Source organism: Callorhinus ursinus, unplaced genomic scaffold, assembly GCF_003265705.2.
Source record: "Callorhinus ursinus isolate GAN/ISIS: 27379988/994484 unplaced genomic scaffold, GSC_fseal_2.0 scaffold16, whole genome shotgun sequence".
NCBI classification, from domain to species: Eukaryota; Metazoa; Chordata; class Mammalia; order Carnivora; family Otariidae; genus Callorhinus; species Callorhinus ursinus.
In genome coordinates this window covers 26,311,671-26,328,938 of record NW_027397078.1, presented here as the reverse complement: position 1 = coordinate 26,328,938, position 17,268 = coordinate 26,311,671, and the positions used below count along the sequence as shown (strand labels likewise).

Genomic DNA, 17,268 nt, shown 5'->3' with positions numbered 1-17,268 from the left:
GTCATCATTGAACAGATCCAATAACAATGAAAATGAGGTCACAGGTTCTGCCTGTACTGACTTCTCGGGAGGGTGGCAGGTACAGTTTTGAGCCTGCCCTTCCCTTGTGCACATTCTGAGTCATCACTGTGTCTGCGTGGTCTGCTTTGCACACACCCGGGTTATTCGTCTCAAGGCCTGAACCGGTCTCTACCCCCTTTACACTTCCAGACCTCCTCAGCGCCTTGCTCCCATGAGCCTCTCCTCAGGACTAGCTCATCACTCTTCGTGGCATCTGGGTGAGGAAACTGAGGCATGGAACGACAGAGGCCCTCTCCCTGGACCCCAAGATGAAAAGCTCCTCAGGGCCTCCTCCCAAGCATCTTCCTCCCCCAACTAAGAAGGTGAGCAGAAAGGGGTCGGCAGGCGGACGTCCTCGATGGCTCTCTGGCTGGTTATGAAATATGATAGGCCCCAAAGCTCGGCTTTACCAGAAAACCTTTGCACCAGAAAAACTGGTCTAAAGTGAAGGCCCTGGTACTTAATGAATGCTTCCAGAATTCCAGACTCTTTCTATGGAAGGCTTCCTTAATCCATTTTATAGCGGTCTCTTTAAGGGGAAGGAAATAATTTTTCACTCACCTCCCTTCTTCCAACTACTGCTCAGCTTTGGGGACATACTTCAGTTCACTTTTAATATTCTGGATCTCTGAAAGGTTGACCGCAGGTCCCAGAAGTTTCTTCGCTCCTGGCATTGGCTTCTTCTCCTCGTCCGAGGTGGGAGGAACACCCTGAAGGGAAAGAAAAGAGAAAAGGGATCAGCTCACTGAAAAAGGCATTTGGTCTCTGTCAAAGTGTGATTCTAGCTGCGTCACTTCTTCCTGTGCTACTGAGACACCCTCAGAGCTTCCAGATCTGAAGTTTGTAGACAAGTATGGAATAAAGTTGGAAGAAGAAAACAAGTCACCTCCACGTGACTTAGAAAACCCAAGAGTAGTCAACGTCTGATAACTAACAAAAATTAGACTAGTTAGGATTTGTGTTTCCAAGAGAAGCACCTTACGAGAGCAAATTTAATTTGGCCTCTTACGATCCTAATATGCCTGAATAGCAGAGATTTGTAGAATGTTAGTGCACAGTTGGCTCTAACAGTGACTTAGTCCAGAAGCTTAAAATTCTTTTGTTTGGGGTGCACAGTAGCTGCCAGACTTTGTTCCAGCATCTCCAGGAAGCATAAACAAACGGATATTGACATACACAAAAACTTCTCGAATGTGGGTGGCGTGAGAGGGAGCCACAGAGGAGGCCCAGTTCTCCCTCCCGGCTTTGGGAACTATTTTCTTTCTTTTTTTTTTTTTAAGATTTTATTTATTTATTTGACCGAGAGAGACAGCAAGAGAGGGAACACAAGCAGGGAGAGTGGGGGAGGGAAAAGCAGGCTTCCCGCCGAGCAGGGAGCCCGATGCGGGGCTCGATCCCAGGACCCTGGGATCACGACCTGAGCCGAAGGCAGACGCTCAACGACTGAGCCACCCAGGCGCCCCTGGGAACGATTTTCAACTTCCTATTATCTAATGTTTTCATGCTGTTGCAGCTTTAGGGCAGGACCACATCCTATACTTTTTTTGCGGCTCCTCCAATGCCTGGTTCAGACGTGCGCACTTGTCCAATGCTGTTCAGCTGATTGATCCCCAGAATGTACCATAATGACAAATACACGCCTCTGTGTACATACGCCAATCCGACCCATTAACAGTGACTATAGACAGTAACAGTAACAGAGATCAGTTGCTGTGTGTGGCGCTTAGAACACCCAAGCCATTACTACAGAAGAAAGCTGCCTATTAACTCATTCCTCCTCTGCTAGCGGTGGGGTACTCTGCAGCCCCAAAGGAAGGTGTTGGAGGAACATTTGGTCACCGTGGCAGCCACAAGAGCACGCCTCCCTGATCAGTTTTCTCCTGGGAGGGTAATTAAATCACCCCAGCCGCTTTGCTCTGCAACTCGCCCATCAGCACGCTGAGGTCACACTTCCCACGGCTGCTCCTGCCCAATGACTGAGTGTCACAGGATCCTAAACCCGCCCGTGGCTGGGAGACAAGAGACTCCTCCTGGGGAGGAACTTGGGCTCGAGAATTTTCCTGAGAACCTCAGCGAGGCCTAAGAGGTTTCGGCCTGACCCTCTGTCACACTCTTCTTCACCCACATCACAGGTCTAGTCACCCTCCCATTTTTCCTTAAAAGTGGTTTCGCCAATAAATATTTTGCACGTCTAAGCCTGTCGTTGTGTCAACTTCTTGGAGGACCCAAACTAACAGTCGCAGTGTGGGACTGCCAGGGCTTCATCGGCTCGGCCAACAACTGAGTGAACCAGTACAGCTCCAGGGAAAAGGAGGAAGAAAACACACGTTTGCCTCTGGTTCAAGCCCTAAGGCCCATACTTGTTGCCCGCCTAACCAGGCAGCCTTGTGACTTGGGTATTAAAGCTAATGCTGGGCTGTGACCCCATCTGGCTCCTATGTCTAGTTCTCAAACTGTCTAGAACCTAAAGGAGAAGGGAAGAAACTGTTTAAGATTCCCACCCTCTAACCAATTATTTGGTAGGCATGTCCTTTATAGAATTGCCTGTTTGAGGGGTGAGGCAAAATATAAAATAATTGAGGTGCTGTTCTTCTGCTAAGGGCTAATGGTTCTTCCTATAGTCATTTTCTTTGAATCTTGGCACAGCACTGATGAAAGAGCTAACGTGTCTCCCACACAAAATGATAAAGTAATTCAGTGTAGACTGTACCTGTTGTAAATATCTGGAAGATATTGTTTCCTCAGGCCAACGTACATACAGAGCCATAGGATCGGCTTCCTTTTATCAGGCACACACACTCATCATTTATAAAAGCAGATTTACAAGCAATCATTAAAACGATTAAACATCCACTTGGGGGACCAGGTATTTGAAAATATTCTTTCCTAGGCTTTTGGAAAGAAGTTTAAAACAAGGCTACAAATTGGGTTTGTTTTAATATGTGTAGCAGTGAAATGAAAAATGTTTCCTCACTTATGAATGTTCTCATGGTTGTTAGGTGGGTAGATCTTAGTAAAGAAGCATGAAGAAGAAAAATGTTTCTAATTCCTTCTGTTAAGTTCCTGGGTACGTCACATTCACTGTGTTTGTAATATCAAAATGTGCTATTTTGGCACATTTAATGTGTAGAGCCAATATGTGTAGTTATGTGTCTATGTGCAAAGACTTATTATGTGAACATACACGGATAGAGGATGATAATATTTAATATTAGGCCCTTTCAAGTTATTAAAACCTCAATACACTGTGTTTTTTTATTTTTTTTTATTTTTTTTTTCACTGTGTTTTTTTATAAGGTAAGACTTTTAGCAGTTGATTTGGCACAGTTACATATAATGGAAATTATAAGTGGATATTTTCAGTCAGTAGACATGCCATTGACTCAGGAAGGGGTTAATGGTGGGGGCATTTCTTAAATGAATCTTCTCTTGTCTTTTAAAAAAAATGGGAATCAGATTCCATTTCTTCTAAAATTTATTATAAGAATTATTAGAAATAAAGGCATGAGTAAGCAGGGCTCCAGATGGCCCCATCTGGCTAATACAGAGTACATTTTTTGCTTCTGCACATAGATATTTGAATTGAGAAGGGACATGGAAGACATTCTTTGGTTGAAATAAAGAGAGCTGGAGAAAGGGCTTATCGGCCCCAGCACCTTTACCTGTTTGGGGAATGGCTGTTGTCAAGGGGAACGTCCCCGTGGGGGATGACAGAGTATTTGTAAAATCTGGCAAAATGGTGAACTGTTTTCCTGCTATCTGACCTTCATCTCCCCCTTTACTCCCTGACGCCCTGTTGCGTTCTCCCCTAACCACAGCTCTGTGGGGTGAGATGGTCTGCTGTGCTCATTCGTGCTCAGACGCTGAGGACTTAGCAGTAACAGTACGCACTTACACTGCTAGCCGTTCCAAGTTACACATGCTAACTCGTGTAATCCTCATGCCAACCCTATAAACCTGCTACTATTACCCCGTTTTATAGCCAAGGAAACTGAGGCCCAAGGCAGGGAGGGAAGGAGTAAGAGACTTGCCCCTGGCCTCACAGCTAGGAAGGAGTGTGACCAGAATTAAATAGTGTGTCTGCATCTTGTGAAGGGACAAGATGGAGAGGGAAATAATTAACAGAAAGTCCCAACATGCTATTTTCTGGCTTCATAACGATGGAATTACGGTCAAAAGAGAGATTTGGGAGGCAGAGTGGAGGCTTGTCAATACCCTTCAAGTCACTTCAAGCAAGCAGCTGCCTTGTCTCATCCAAAAGGTGGGCCCTGCTTGTAAGGATTTGGCTGTAAGGCCTCTGGGTCGGGCACGTGCCAAACTCTGGCTGGGCTGAGCAGACGGAGGGTGGGCTTCAGCTCTGTGAGCAGAACAAAGGGCTCACGGAGACCATAGGCGGGCTGGAGACCAGCCAGTGCTCACAAGGCCTGGTCAGACGGCCACAGGCTGATCCTGGCTTCCTGCTGGAGTGCGTCCTCTTCAAGTATGAGATAGTGTCAGGATTGAGATGGGGGAGCTACTGGCTGTGATCAAGGTGGCCTGTTATGTTCAGGGATGGTATGTTATGATCTCCATTTTATACCGTGATTATCTTCACGCAAGGCTAGGCAACAAATCCCAAAACTAGGTACGTAAGCAATTCCAAGTTTGCAAACCAGACAATTTTTTTAAAGTGTGGCTGTAGAATTTATTTTTATTTCAGATTCCATTTTCCCCTCCAAACTATGGGACAAAAGGTGGCAAACCCACAAAATCCTACTTAACGCACCTTTGTAGCCAAGCCAGGCTGCCTAACTGCTCCCCTTGCAATGTTGTTGCCATGAGAAACTTACTCCAAGGTCCAACCTAGACCTTGAGTCATTAGATCCTACCCCTACCTAAGACCCCACGAGTCCCGAGAGCTCATTTCTGCTCAGACAGTAATGGAATACCACCCTCAGCTCCACCCTCCCAGCCCAAGAGCCCCATGCAAAAGGTATAACTCAGTTCAAGAAACACTCCTGGGGTCTCTGGGTCTCTGTGGCTACCTCACTCCCTCCATCCGGTGAAGAATATTGATTAGCCAGTTGTACATGTGGCTTATCATAAAGTAGGTGTTCACAAACAGGATATATCAGTTCTTGTCTATTTTAGAATGTGCTGGAACTGTCAGACAAGAGTGAGAGCAACGTGATTTCCCAACCCCCTAACTGGGGCACTTAGGAGGAGGAAAGTACCAGCTGTACAGAGAAGAACTGAGGGTCATCTGTAGCACAGGGGGAAGATGAGATGCAAGCCTCCAAAACAACTGTTAACATCCATCAGTTCAGTGAGAAAACTGGGTCAAGCTACCTTTTGACCGACTGCCATGGTAGTGACACACACGGCTTAAGGAAGCACAGGAAGAAAACCTAATTACAGATAAATGGAGGTGTGGGAAGAATTTCCCTGTCCTCTCTTCAACCTCCCCATGCCTTCTTCTTACAACACGCCAAGTAATAGGCCTCGGAGTCCTTCATGAAAATTGGATCATTAGATCAATTGATGAACAATCATTTACTGACTCCTCTCAGCAACCCTCTGAAGAAAAGAGTGGATCGTATTTGGCAGACGTAGACTCAGAAATGCTTGACCAAAGTCCCAAAGGGAGGGCTCATGGTCAGGAGTGAACTTGGAGAGCCAAGTATGTAGCGTCACAGTTTGAGATTATACACCAGAAACGCAGGGTAGTGCTGGGTCTTTTCAACTTGTGCATTCAAAATTTTTATTCATCAAAGGTGACTTAGTGGCAGAAATTCCAGAACTTGGTGGTGTCACTCAAATACTCCATCTCTTTCTTTGAAAAATTATCTTCCTATTGATAAGAGGCTGGAATTACTAACTTAGGATCATGTCAGTAATTATTTACAGGGAAGAAGAGGTTAGATGAGGGACAACCGAAGTTTTATTAGGAAACTTTGAAATGGTGATAGGTGTTCTTTGGGGGCAAATATCAAAAAGGTCACCTACAGAAGTTACAAGAAAAGAGTGCCTTTTTAAAAAGATGAAATACAGTTGGCTATGCCCTGTGGCCTTGTTTAATTCCATTTTCCTTGTCTTGTGCGAATGACATGGTCCGAAACTTGAATTTTTTTTTTCCAGAACTGGACCTTCCAGGTTTCATCAGAAAAGTCACAGTTGGTGAAGGAATCCAGACACTGCGGGGCGGTGGGGGGGGGGCACCCCTCTCTATTTAATGCACTTACTCATTTTAGCCTCCATTTCAGCCGAGCGGGCATATGAATTTGGAAGAGGTAAAGGATTAGAGGGAGGAAACGAAGACAGAAATTGATCGGCTCCTTTGCAAAGTCCTCTTTTCAAAGGAAATACCCAGAGACTGGGGCTTTTTATTGGAATCCACGAGTAATTTAACGTGCTTATTACCTGAGCTCCCACTGGGGTTTGTCACTCATCAGAAGTTGTACTAAAGACATCCTGCTCGGTTCAGTGTAAGCTCCGAGGGAAACCTTACCGAGCTAGTGACTGTGGCCAGACCGAGAGCATTTGAGAGGCTATTTGCCGCCCCCCCCCCAACACACACACACACTCTCTCACTCAGTCAACAAACTGCATGTTAAACTCAGCATCTTCAAGTAACTGGGGCAGGCACTTAAAGAGCTGAAGGGAAGTGAGGAGCAGTGTGTTTCATGGCTAAGTGAGCAAGACAGTCAAAGAAATGTAGATGCTATGCGGTGACTCCTTGCCCCACGTCCATTCCCGCCCCCCTTGTCCTGGGGAGCCAACCCTCACCTTGCCTTTGTCCCCACTCTAGTCAGGAGTCTGGAGGGGAAAGACAAGGCTGAGCTCTGCCAGCTAAGTTTTCCTCACCTCCTCCACTTCCGGAGTACACTCTTTTCTTCTGGGGGGTTGCCCAGCTCCCGGCCGAAAGGCTCCCATTGGGATGTTGATATTTGCCTAAAAGAAAAAAGCAGGGAAGATTGAGCTCGAAAAGGGTAGGAACTTGCAGTGACACTGGGAGACCGAATTCATTATGAGGAAAAACGCATCTGAAAAGTCCATCTTTAAAGCTTTTTACCTCAAGAAATTTGCCATAATGACAGGACAAAAATATGCAAAGGAAAATCTGACATTTATTACAAATTTCTGGAACTCATCCTTAGGTCTGTACAGTGATTTCACAATTCCCTGTTGGATAGAATTTCAAGACAGTTTGTTCTGGATGCTGCCCTCCTGCGGTGCTTAGTATTTTCCTCTCCCTCAGATGAGGAAGGAACACATAATGACAGGAAAGGAAGAGACAGCAAGCACAGAAGCCATCCCACAGCTTAGCCCTCCTTCAGCTTCCTTCAGACTCACCCTAGGAGGGCTGAGTTCACACCTCCTAAACCACCTCCTCCTTTCCATAATGTCCTATGACTGTTCCAGCACTTCCTGAGGTTTCTCCACAAACGACACTCCTCTACCTTCTCCCCAGCACACCACTGTGTGGGTCAGTGCATAAGGAGAGTGCTGGAAAGTCGAGTTCATTGGTGTCACACTTCATAGATTCTTGTCTTTTATTAAGATAACATGTGGGGCGCCCGCTTGTGCTCTCTCGCTCCCTCTCTCTCTCTCTGACAAATAAGTAAATAAAAATCTTTTTAAAAAAGCATGAATTCTTTAAAAAAAAAAAAAAACACTTTTTTTTAAGAGGTGCCTGGGTGGCTCAGTTGGTTAAGCATCCGACTCTTGATTTCGGCTCAGGTCATGATCTCAGGGTCGTGAGATCAAGCCGTGCATCGGGCTCTGTGCCGGTCGTGGAGCCTGCTTAAGATTCTCTCTCTCCCTCTGCCTCTCCCGCCCAATTGTGCTCTCCCTCTCTAAAAAACAAAAACCTTTTTTAAGGTAGAACATAATTTTTCCACTTAGATAAAGTGTTGCCTTATGGGTAACTAGATATGTGGACTTGAAAAGTTGAAATTGCACTTTGATGTTATGCATGAAAATGATGCCTGAGCAAAAGGGACAAAATATTTTACTACCTTATGATACAGTTTGGACAATTTTGGTGCCACATCAAACAAAATTATTGGGAACTGTGGTAAGGTCTGTTTGGAACTGCCTGATATGAGCTCTGTTGCAAGGGGAATGTTTAACTCAAGACACAGGAAATATCCAGGGTCCATGTTCAGGCAACATGGCAGATCTGTGTTCTCCCAAGAGCAGGAAGTGATGTTTTCTTCCTAGAGTCTTTCCAATTCCCTTTCCTACTAGAATAATGCTGATCCCACAGAAAGGAAACAGATCCAGAGTGTTCATGGAGGGTATCAAAAGAGGTACATCACCATTCCTAGGGCCAACAAGCCAAGAGTTTTTTTCGTCAGTGTGTACTATATATGCCAAAATATATGTGCAGCACAATTTTAGACGGAAGTATTTTGGAAAGTCTAAGGCTGAGCCTTCTATGCTATTCCTCTGCTTAATGGAAATATCAGGTGGCCTAGAGTGGGAGGAGGGAGGGGCAGAAGGCAAGGGGGAAAATATGTCTTATATGGTGGCAAATATGGTAGCATATTTCATGAATTCCAAGATGCATCTCTTTTAATATCTCTGAAATCAAAATGTGTCTTACAACCAGTGGTTTCTTAAATTTTTAATGGGCACATGTGTTTTATTTTTTAGCAGGACATAACATAATGGTATTTTACAATTGGCAGTGTCTTAGACTGGATGAAATATCATTAGGGTCCTGAAATAAGATCAAAACCATGTAAATAAGACCCGCAGACAATTATCTATATTGAAGCAATAACTAACCCCATTGCTACAGTTTGACTGGAAAAGGGGGAAAGTAGATACAGGGACTTTGGGGAGAAGGTTGACTGGCTAAAAGTTTAATTGGATCATCACAACCCTGACCCATTTTTTAAGCATCTACAGAGGGCGTCTTCCTAATGGTGAGTTGAAGTTAACATACGGTTTCTGAAAGATTTGCCTGCTAAACTAACCTATTTGATGAAGTGTGCATGCTCTGTAGTGGGTTGTAGTTTTCAGTAAAGGAATACATAAGGTCATCCAGGATAATGTATTCGGTAAAGCACATGCTATGGGAACACCACCTTTTCTTGCTGAGTTTAATTTTAGCAATGCGTGTTGCCTCTTCACGGTTAAACGGGTGCCTTCTGCTAGGGCAAAGAGCCCAGGGCTAGGAGGTGTTACAGATTCTCTGTACTTGAAAAGATGACAGTCTTCTGGGTCTCATCTTTCCCGCTTGTAATATGAATATTAGGCTTTGTCAGTGGTTTCAAACCTTTCGGCTACGGAACCCTTCCTTTAAGTAAAGTATTGTGAGAACATCTAAAATGCAAACTAGGTGGAGATAGAGGTAGAGCTGCTCTGGCTAAGGTGGTAGGGAGTGCAGAACGACATCTGCTTCCCCCAAACCGTGGGCCATGAGCAGTTCCTTCCAGTGAGGAGGGGGGTGCCCAATCTGACAACCACTGAAAGAGATCATCCTTAAGCGGATGAGTATTGACATGTATTTAAAATGTTCGTTCTTTGGTGCCTGGGTGGCTCAGTCGTTGGGCGTCTGCCTTCGGCTCAGGTCGTGGTCCCGGGGTCCTGGGATCGAGCCCCGCATCGGGCTCCCTGCTCCGCGGGAAGCCTGCTTCTCCCTCTCCCACTCCCCTTGCTTGTGTTCCTGCTCTTGCTGTGTCTCTCTCTGTCAAATAAATAAATAAAATAAAACGTTCGTTCTTCCCATTGTTAGGTTGTCTGTAATTTACTTTCAACCAGCATAGACCGTGTGATATTTTATATGTTCAGGTTGGTTTAAACTGCAGCTCTAGAGAATTCTGCTCTAAGTGGGAGTTTATCCTCGTAGAGTGGTGATGAGGTGGTAAAATATCACTAAGACCACATTCCCACGGTTGCTACTCCAAGTCCTTCTGTTAGCCATCTGTCCACTAACACCTGAGGTTTTGATGTCTGAAGAAATGTCAAAAATAGGGGGAATAATGGCATGAGCATTAGACATGGCTCTTGTTAAAGAAATTAGAGAAGGTTAGGGTATGTAGATTGGTTAAAATGTCTTGGAGACAATCCCTCCCCCGTGCTGAACAGAGTGTAAGAATTGGAGAGCCTATACATTGCATCTTCAGAGACCAAGCTCGAGGAGTAATCCCTAAATGGGCCTGTCTCCAGCCACTGATAATGAGGAATTCCAGCTGGGTGCTGCCAACGAGGGGCACAGAATCTCCACCTGCCTCATGTGAGCCTTTTATGTGAGGTGACAGTCACTTGGAGCACTTAAAGGCACAAGAGCCGAGGCTTCCTGGAGCTCACAGAGAGACCGCATGGATGGTTTTGTGCTGGCTTGCTAATGAATGTGTGTTTAATAAACGTCCGTACATGTGGCAGAGTTGGGTTTGAGACTGGCTTTCATCTTAACCCCATGCGAGGTTGGGGATAGTAACTACTCCCCAGCCACCCACCACACACTCCTTTAGCCACCCCCAAACCCCGATTCAGCCTGGGTCCTACAGTCTCACAACAAACTGCTGAGGAAAAAACTGAGCCTCAGAGAAGTTAGATGTCACACAAAGAGTTCGAGGAAAAGCCAGGATTCCAAATCAGAGCTGCCTGACCTTAGGGACAGACCTTTTTACTCTATCAAGGCCTCTCCAAAGAGCTCTTTTTACTTGACCAAAGTGAGCTCTAACCACTCTAAAATGGTCTAAACTGCACAAAAATTACAGGCTTACACTTTGAGAGTGGCCTTGGAAAAGGGGCACACAAAATGGATTAATTCCAAAATAGGTGTCAAAGAAAAGCCACATTGATAAATGAGCCATTAACTCAGTGACTTGATGCTTTTTCATCTTTAAGGCATCACTCAAGAAACCAGGAACCTAAATGGGTTTTTGACAGCAAATATTGACAGGATCCAAAGCAGCCCAAGAACGCGTCAAATATCCAGTCATTAATGTACACCTGAAGGGAGTGTCAGAAGAGTGATTTGTAAATGATTAGAGATGTTTCATTAATATAATTGTAGAGTGGTGATATGTGAGTGACAAATTATAGACTAAATTATAGCCATAAGAAAAATTCCTTATAACTAGAATTTGATAGTAAAACGTAGACCTTAGCTCTCTTTTTTATTCCATGGCCAGAGAATTGAGTCATATTGTTGTTTTTCACTGATTCACTCTGTTCGAGTTCAAATAAAATATCTTTCAATGATTAATTTTTCCATCTGCAAATTGGGTGTGGTATTCGCTATTCAAAATGGATTTCAAATATAAGGTACATTTTTATGAAAGAAAATGGAGTCAGTCCAGGTCATTGATGTTCGACTTTCTCTGTGTTGAGGTGACTCCCTATCATTGATGTGATTAGACTTTTTCCTAGGTTTGTTTATTGTACAAGGTTGAACTTCTTCCTTCTCTTTATAGAATCTGTATAAATGCAAACGAGGCAGACTTTTGTTTTTTTTCCTTTTATAACACATTCCCTTGCATTTCTTTTCCCTCCTTGAGTTTTATTCATCTCAGATATTTTTAAATATGCCTGGACGCAGCAAGCCCAGCGCATCGCTTTCCCAAGCTATACATAATTTGTTACATCCTCGAAGTTGGGAATGGAAAAACATCTACTAGATCATCTTTTGCCAGAACGGGATACAGTTCCCTGATAATGGACCTATCTGATGTGAAATGAATACTACCCTTGATCTCACCAGGTGAAGAAAAGTAGAGAGAATTCCCTGTAAGTTAATTCCACTACTCCCTTAATTATTTGTATTGTTCTCCTGCTTGGCTCCAGGCTTTGAGCCCGAGGATTCTGGAAACAATATTCCCTCCCCAGCCACTCCTGTGTGACTTCCAATGGAGCGACATCTTCTCTCCCCGGTCGGTTGGATTCTGATAGCTGCCCGCCGCTGACTCCCTTCAATCCCTACCCACTTCGCTTTCCATAGCCAGTGTTCTCTTCTCTCTCCCTCCCGGTCCTCCCTGTTGGTGCCCACTGTGTCTCTCCTGTTAGTGTTGAGGCTTTTGGAGTTTCCTCCCATTGCATATTTGTTTCAGATAACCCCCCACACACACACACTGATTCTATCTTTAGTTTTCAAAGGTCTCCAGCCGCTCCAGCCAGAATCTATAGCCACCCCCACCATGCCATCCTCCCAGGCCACAGGCAGAGGAAACCCTACAGGGTTGCATTTTGCAGTATTTCTTTCTGCGCTTTCCTATTCTTAGTGCCCTAGACCTTCCCTGAATGGAGCAGGAGATGACATTTTGAGATTTCTAGCATCTTCATAGAAGACTTTCAGAAAAAGCTGAAAGAGCTGATTAGAAAATGAGATTCTTATTTGATTTAGTAGCTTAAATTAAGAGAGACAGATGAACCTACCAACTAAAATACAGTCCAACCTATTTTAAAATACAATTCTATACCACTAGTATGTAACTTCTTTGTCTTTCGGGATTCTTGAAATCTGGAAAGGATTCAGAACATACAAAACTTACCCTCTCGACACAACCTTGAGAAATTCCCACTCAGCCACTGTCTATCACCCATGGTGTTCCATACTGAAAGGTTTTCTTCTCTCTCTCTCTCTGTTCTCATCACTTTGTTTTTTTCAGTAATTTCCTGAATGACTCAACTGTAGTGTTGTCATCCAGGGAAAAGCAGATTTCAAGAATGCATTATGGCTGTTAACATAATGTGTACAAATGATTGAGGGCAAGTCATATATCTGAGGTACTTGTAAAGGTCAGCCTCAAAAAATGACATCTTTTGGCCAACATATAGACTACTTGCTTCATGTTACTAATATGGAGCCCTGGTCAGAGCAGCAAAGACTATCAGCTGGAGGTAGCACTGAACCCACTCTAGAGTCAGTCTGTTAACATTCAACTTCTGGCTACATGTTAAAGAAACCAGGGTTAGAAATGATAAACAGTGTATTATAGTGGTTTATATAAGAAAGAAGCTGTAGATCCATGATCAAAGAAAAGGCCTTGACTCTACATTAAAACAAGTGGCAAATGACAGTTCATTTTTAATTTTTAAATTTAAATTAGATGTTAAAGGAAGGTATGTATCATTATGTGACTTTTAGCTTTAACCAATGTATTTGGTTAACTGGCCAGACATGGGTGGTGATAGTTTATTCTTTTATGCCAAGGATCGTCATGGACCTGGAATCCTTTTTAAACTAGAAACCCCAGTTAGGAAGCTCTTAGAGTTTCTGACACCTGTCTGTAAAGACTTTGGTCTCAGGCTGTTTTCTTCTTCCATGGAGCCTTTATGCCCTGGGCAATGCGAAGTGGAAGAGCAATGATAATGGGTGGGGAAGGGAAAGAAATATTAAAGCTTGGGGCTTCACGATATTCTGTTCAACACATGGATTGGGTGGCAACTGACAAGTTCCCATAAGAGGCCACGTACTAACGATGCAGGGTTCATGTAGTCATTCCTTTAAAATGTATAATAAGGGTTAGGTTGACTTTTACAAGCAGCTTGGTTAAGTGAATTAAGCAGAGAGGTGGTAATTCAGTGGCCATGGCTGTTTGTATTTTGAGACCATGCTTGTCACCAAGTCTCTTTACTTTGTACTTTTCACTCCCAGCCAACTTACATTTAAGATGACTTTATTTTTTTTAAAGATTTTATTTATTAATTTGACAGAGAGAGACACAGCAAGAGAGGGAACACAACCAGGGGGAGTGGGAGAGGGAGAAGCGGCTTCCTGCTGAGCAGGGAGCCCGATGTGGGGCTCGAACCCAGGACCCCGGGATCATGACCTGAGCCGAGGGCAGATGCTTAACGACTGAGCCACCCAGGCGCCCTTAAGATGACTTTAATCAGGGTGGGCTATTAGCTTCTTCCCTAAAATGCTGACACTCTTTCTGAATGTCAGTTGAGCTCTTTAGAAGGGAGGACCCGGCTTCATATTTATGATTACCCTAGTTGGATGGTCCCACCCACTCCTCCATCCTCACTCTCCGTGCCAGGGTGGGGATGGTAAGTAATGAGACTAGAGAATGTTGTAGAGTGGTTCCACACATGGGCTTTGGGATCAGACAACTTGAGCTCGGGTCCTGACTCTCACAAGCTGTTTGATCCTGGGCAAGTTGTTTCATTTCTCTAAACCTTTCATTATAATTCATGGAGATCTCATTGCACTGTGCCAAGTACATAGTAAACCCTGAAGAAACTGTGACTATTATTGTCATCCTAATAATAAACCTTAGAAGTTATTCTCAGGAAGTTCATAGATTATTAGAAGCTACACAGAGGCTTGGAGGCCATATCATGCAACACCTTCCTTTGCAGATCATGGAGACCAGGGGGGTGAAGTCACAGAGCAGAGCTAAGACTAGGGCATAGGACTCTTTTCCATTCAACCATGAAGCTCACAGATCTCATGAGAGAGGACAAATAATACTCAGCTCACTCTGGTCAACGGCAGAGAGAAAAACCAGTGATGACCCAGAGAACATTGGCTCTGGGTGGGCTGAGGCCCTAGGGAGGCCCATGGTGGTTTCCAAAGGGGGTGTGTTCAGGAGGAAGGGGAAGGACGGGCAGGTGCTACCGGTGACCAATGTCACTTGGTCTCATTAAAAAGACTTGCCGAGCAGATCACAGAAGGGATTGGATTTCCCAGCAGCTCTAGCTTTCCCCACCTGTCATGTCAAATGTTTTCATCTGAAGGGATCAGCCCCACTATGCTAAGTGTGCTGATGTTACCTTGGTTGCAACTCCATCCCCATCAACAGTGGGGTGTAACAAGCAGCCTGGAGAGTACAGAATGAGGGCCAGGAAACTATGGCCCATGGACCAAATCCAACCTGCCACCTGTTTTTATAAATAAAGTTGCATTGGCACACAGCCACCCTCATTCATTTATGCATTGCCTATGTCTGCTTTTGTGCTGTAATGGCAGAGTTGGGTAGTTAGAACAGAGACCCAATGATGTGCAAATCCTAAAATATTTACTATCTTGCCCTTTATAGAAAAGATTTGCTGACATCTGGTATACAGCCTTACAGCTGCTTTGGGAGACAAAGGCCCTGTCCAGGCAAAGGAAGGATCAACTGATTCCTTCAGTATATTTTTATGTCCCGGGCATAAATGTGATTTCATTAGTACAACTGAAAAGAAACACGGACTTAGATAGAATTCCCTTACAATTCAAAGGCCACCTTTTCCATGTGGGTATGAAAGACAGCTGTCCAAGCCCTCTCAGGGTAGGCCTAGCTCTGTCCTCCCTGTTAATTTGGGGCATGGAGGGGATGGAACCAGTTGAAGAGAAACCAAGGCCATTTCATGCATTACTTGGGCAGTTAGAAGAGCCATCTCTTAAGGAATTGTGTGCTATAAACCAGGCACTTGCCATTCATTAGTTTATTCATTATAACAATCCTTTCAAGTAGTAGGATTGTCCCCGTTTTACAGAAGGGTAAACTAAGGGTGAATGAAGGTCCCAGAGTGAGTGAGTGCCAGGCAGAGATTTGTAACCATTTGGCTCCATGTTGTCTGATGCACATAGGCGCAGTAGTTCAACTATCTAAATGCCTATCTGTTTTAAGTATAGCTGACATTGGCTTAAGTTTGCTCAATCCAGACAAAATAGAGATCGAAGTCATTATTTTCTAGAAGTTTGCACTGCAAAATGCTATGCTGCCAAATACTCATTTGAAAGTTCCTGTATGTTTTGAAAACTCTGCCTACATCACCACTTTCTTAAAAATATACAAACCCATTAGGAAGTTATGGACTCTGAGAAATCCTGCAGTAAAAATCCTATTCAACTTCGCTGAATTTAGTGTTTCCCAAACACTTTATCATGGAACCCTTTAATTAACAAATGACATCCCATAAAACTAGTATTCCAAGAGACACACCTTGGGAATTGTTGAACTAGATGATGGTGTAGATGGTGATATGGTGATGATGACTGATGACTGATGATAACAGCTAATATTTATTAAGCAATTATAACAAGCCAGGCAGTGGCCTAAGCATTCACATGTATTAATTCATTTAACTCTCACGGCAACCCTATGAGACCAGTACTGTTATTAAATCCCCCACTCGATAGATGAGAAAACCAAGGCACAAAGAAGATAAACAACTTGCCCAAAGTCACACAACTAGTAAGGCCTGGAGATAACAAGCTCCTCAAACAGAGGGACCAGGTATCAGTTCATCTTTGCATGGCCTGGACTTTGCACAGTGCCTGTCACAAAGACCCAGGAAATGACAGTTGAACTGCATTGGAAATAAGATCCTAATAAAAAGGAGAAGCAGGGGCGCCTGGGTGGCTCAGTGGTTAAGCGTCTGCCTTCGGCTCAGGTCATGATCCCAGGGTCCTGGGATCGAGCCCCGCATCGGGCTCCCTGCTCTGCAGGAAGCCTGCTTCTCCCTCTCCCACTCCCCCTGCTTGTATTCTGTGTCTCTCTCTGTCAAATAAATAAATAAAATCTTTAAAAAAAAAATTAAATAAAAAGGAGAAGCAACTAGAACATTTTGAATAGAACATTTAACATCTTTAAGTGGTATTTACACAATGAGGGCACTCCTCATCATTTGGGGTTTCTATTTGTTCCAGACATGACTGTACCCTAGATAATGTTACTACTATAAACCATTTTCTACAGTGTAACCATTTTCAAATTTTATTTAATAGACCCTACTTTAGGTTAATGAAGAGATGATAGAAAAATATCAGATAGTACAGATCCTATTTAGCCACGAGAAATAATATTTCATTTGAAGGTGCATTAAATTAGGCTTTTTGAGTGGCATAAAATATATTGAAAGAGGAAAAACCACATCCATAAGGAAGCACTCTATTGCCTTTGTTGGTAGAGGGGATGGAATTTTTTAAATGCAGTAAAACAACACTTACTGAGAAGAGTCCATAGCAGGTTTTTAAATATTACAGACCTAAAAATATATCAAGGTCAGAATTAGTAGATAAAATACTGGTGAATTTGGAGCATAGATTTGAGGGAAGCGAGAAAGCACTAAGGAAGAAAAATCAACACACTTTCAGCTTTAAAAGGAAGAGAAGCAAAGACAGCCTGAGAGAAGACTATGTTTTTGTGTCCTGCAAAATAAAAAGGAAATTGTATGTTTAGCACCTTGGGAGCTTCAAATGCAGTGATTAAATGGTATTATTTCTCATCACGTTAACAAAGAACATTCCTGAATGATAATTATTACGATAATAGTTGACCC

The 17,268-nt window shown here is 43.7% G+C and overlaps 1 protein-coding gene across 2 annotated transcripts in view; it reads right to left on the bottom strand.

Annotated features, from left to right (window-relative positions):
* Positions 1-17,268, bottom strand: part of SMPX (small muscle protein X-linked) — a 62,246-nt gene that overhangs the window by 33,302 nt on the left and 11,676 nt on the right. For both annotated transcript variants that reach the window (XM_025857834.2, XM_073901983.1), the window contains exons 3-4: positions 6,904-6,990; positions 622-770 (exon numbers count right to left, since the gene is read on the bottom strand). In XM_025857834.2, coding sequence (XP_025713619.1) covers positions 636-770; positions 6,904-6,990 — 222 coding nt within the window. In that variant the 3' untranslated portion in view covers positions 622-635. The remainder of the gene's footprint in view (positions 1-621; positions 771-6,903; positions 6,991-17,268) is intronic.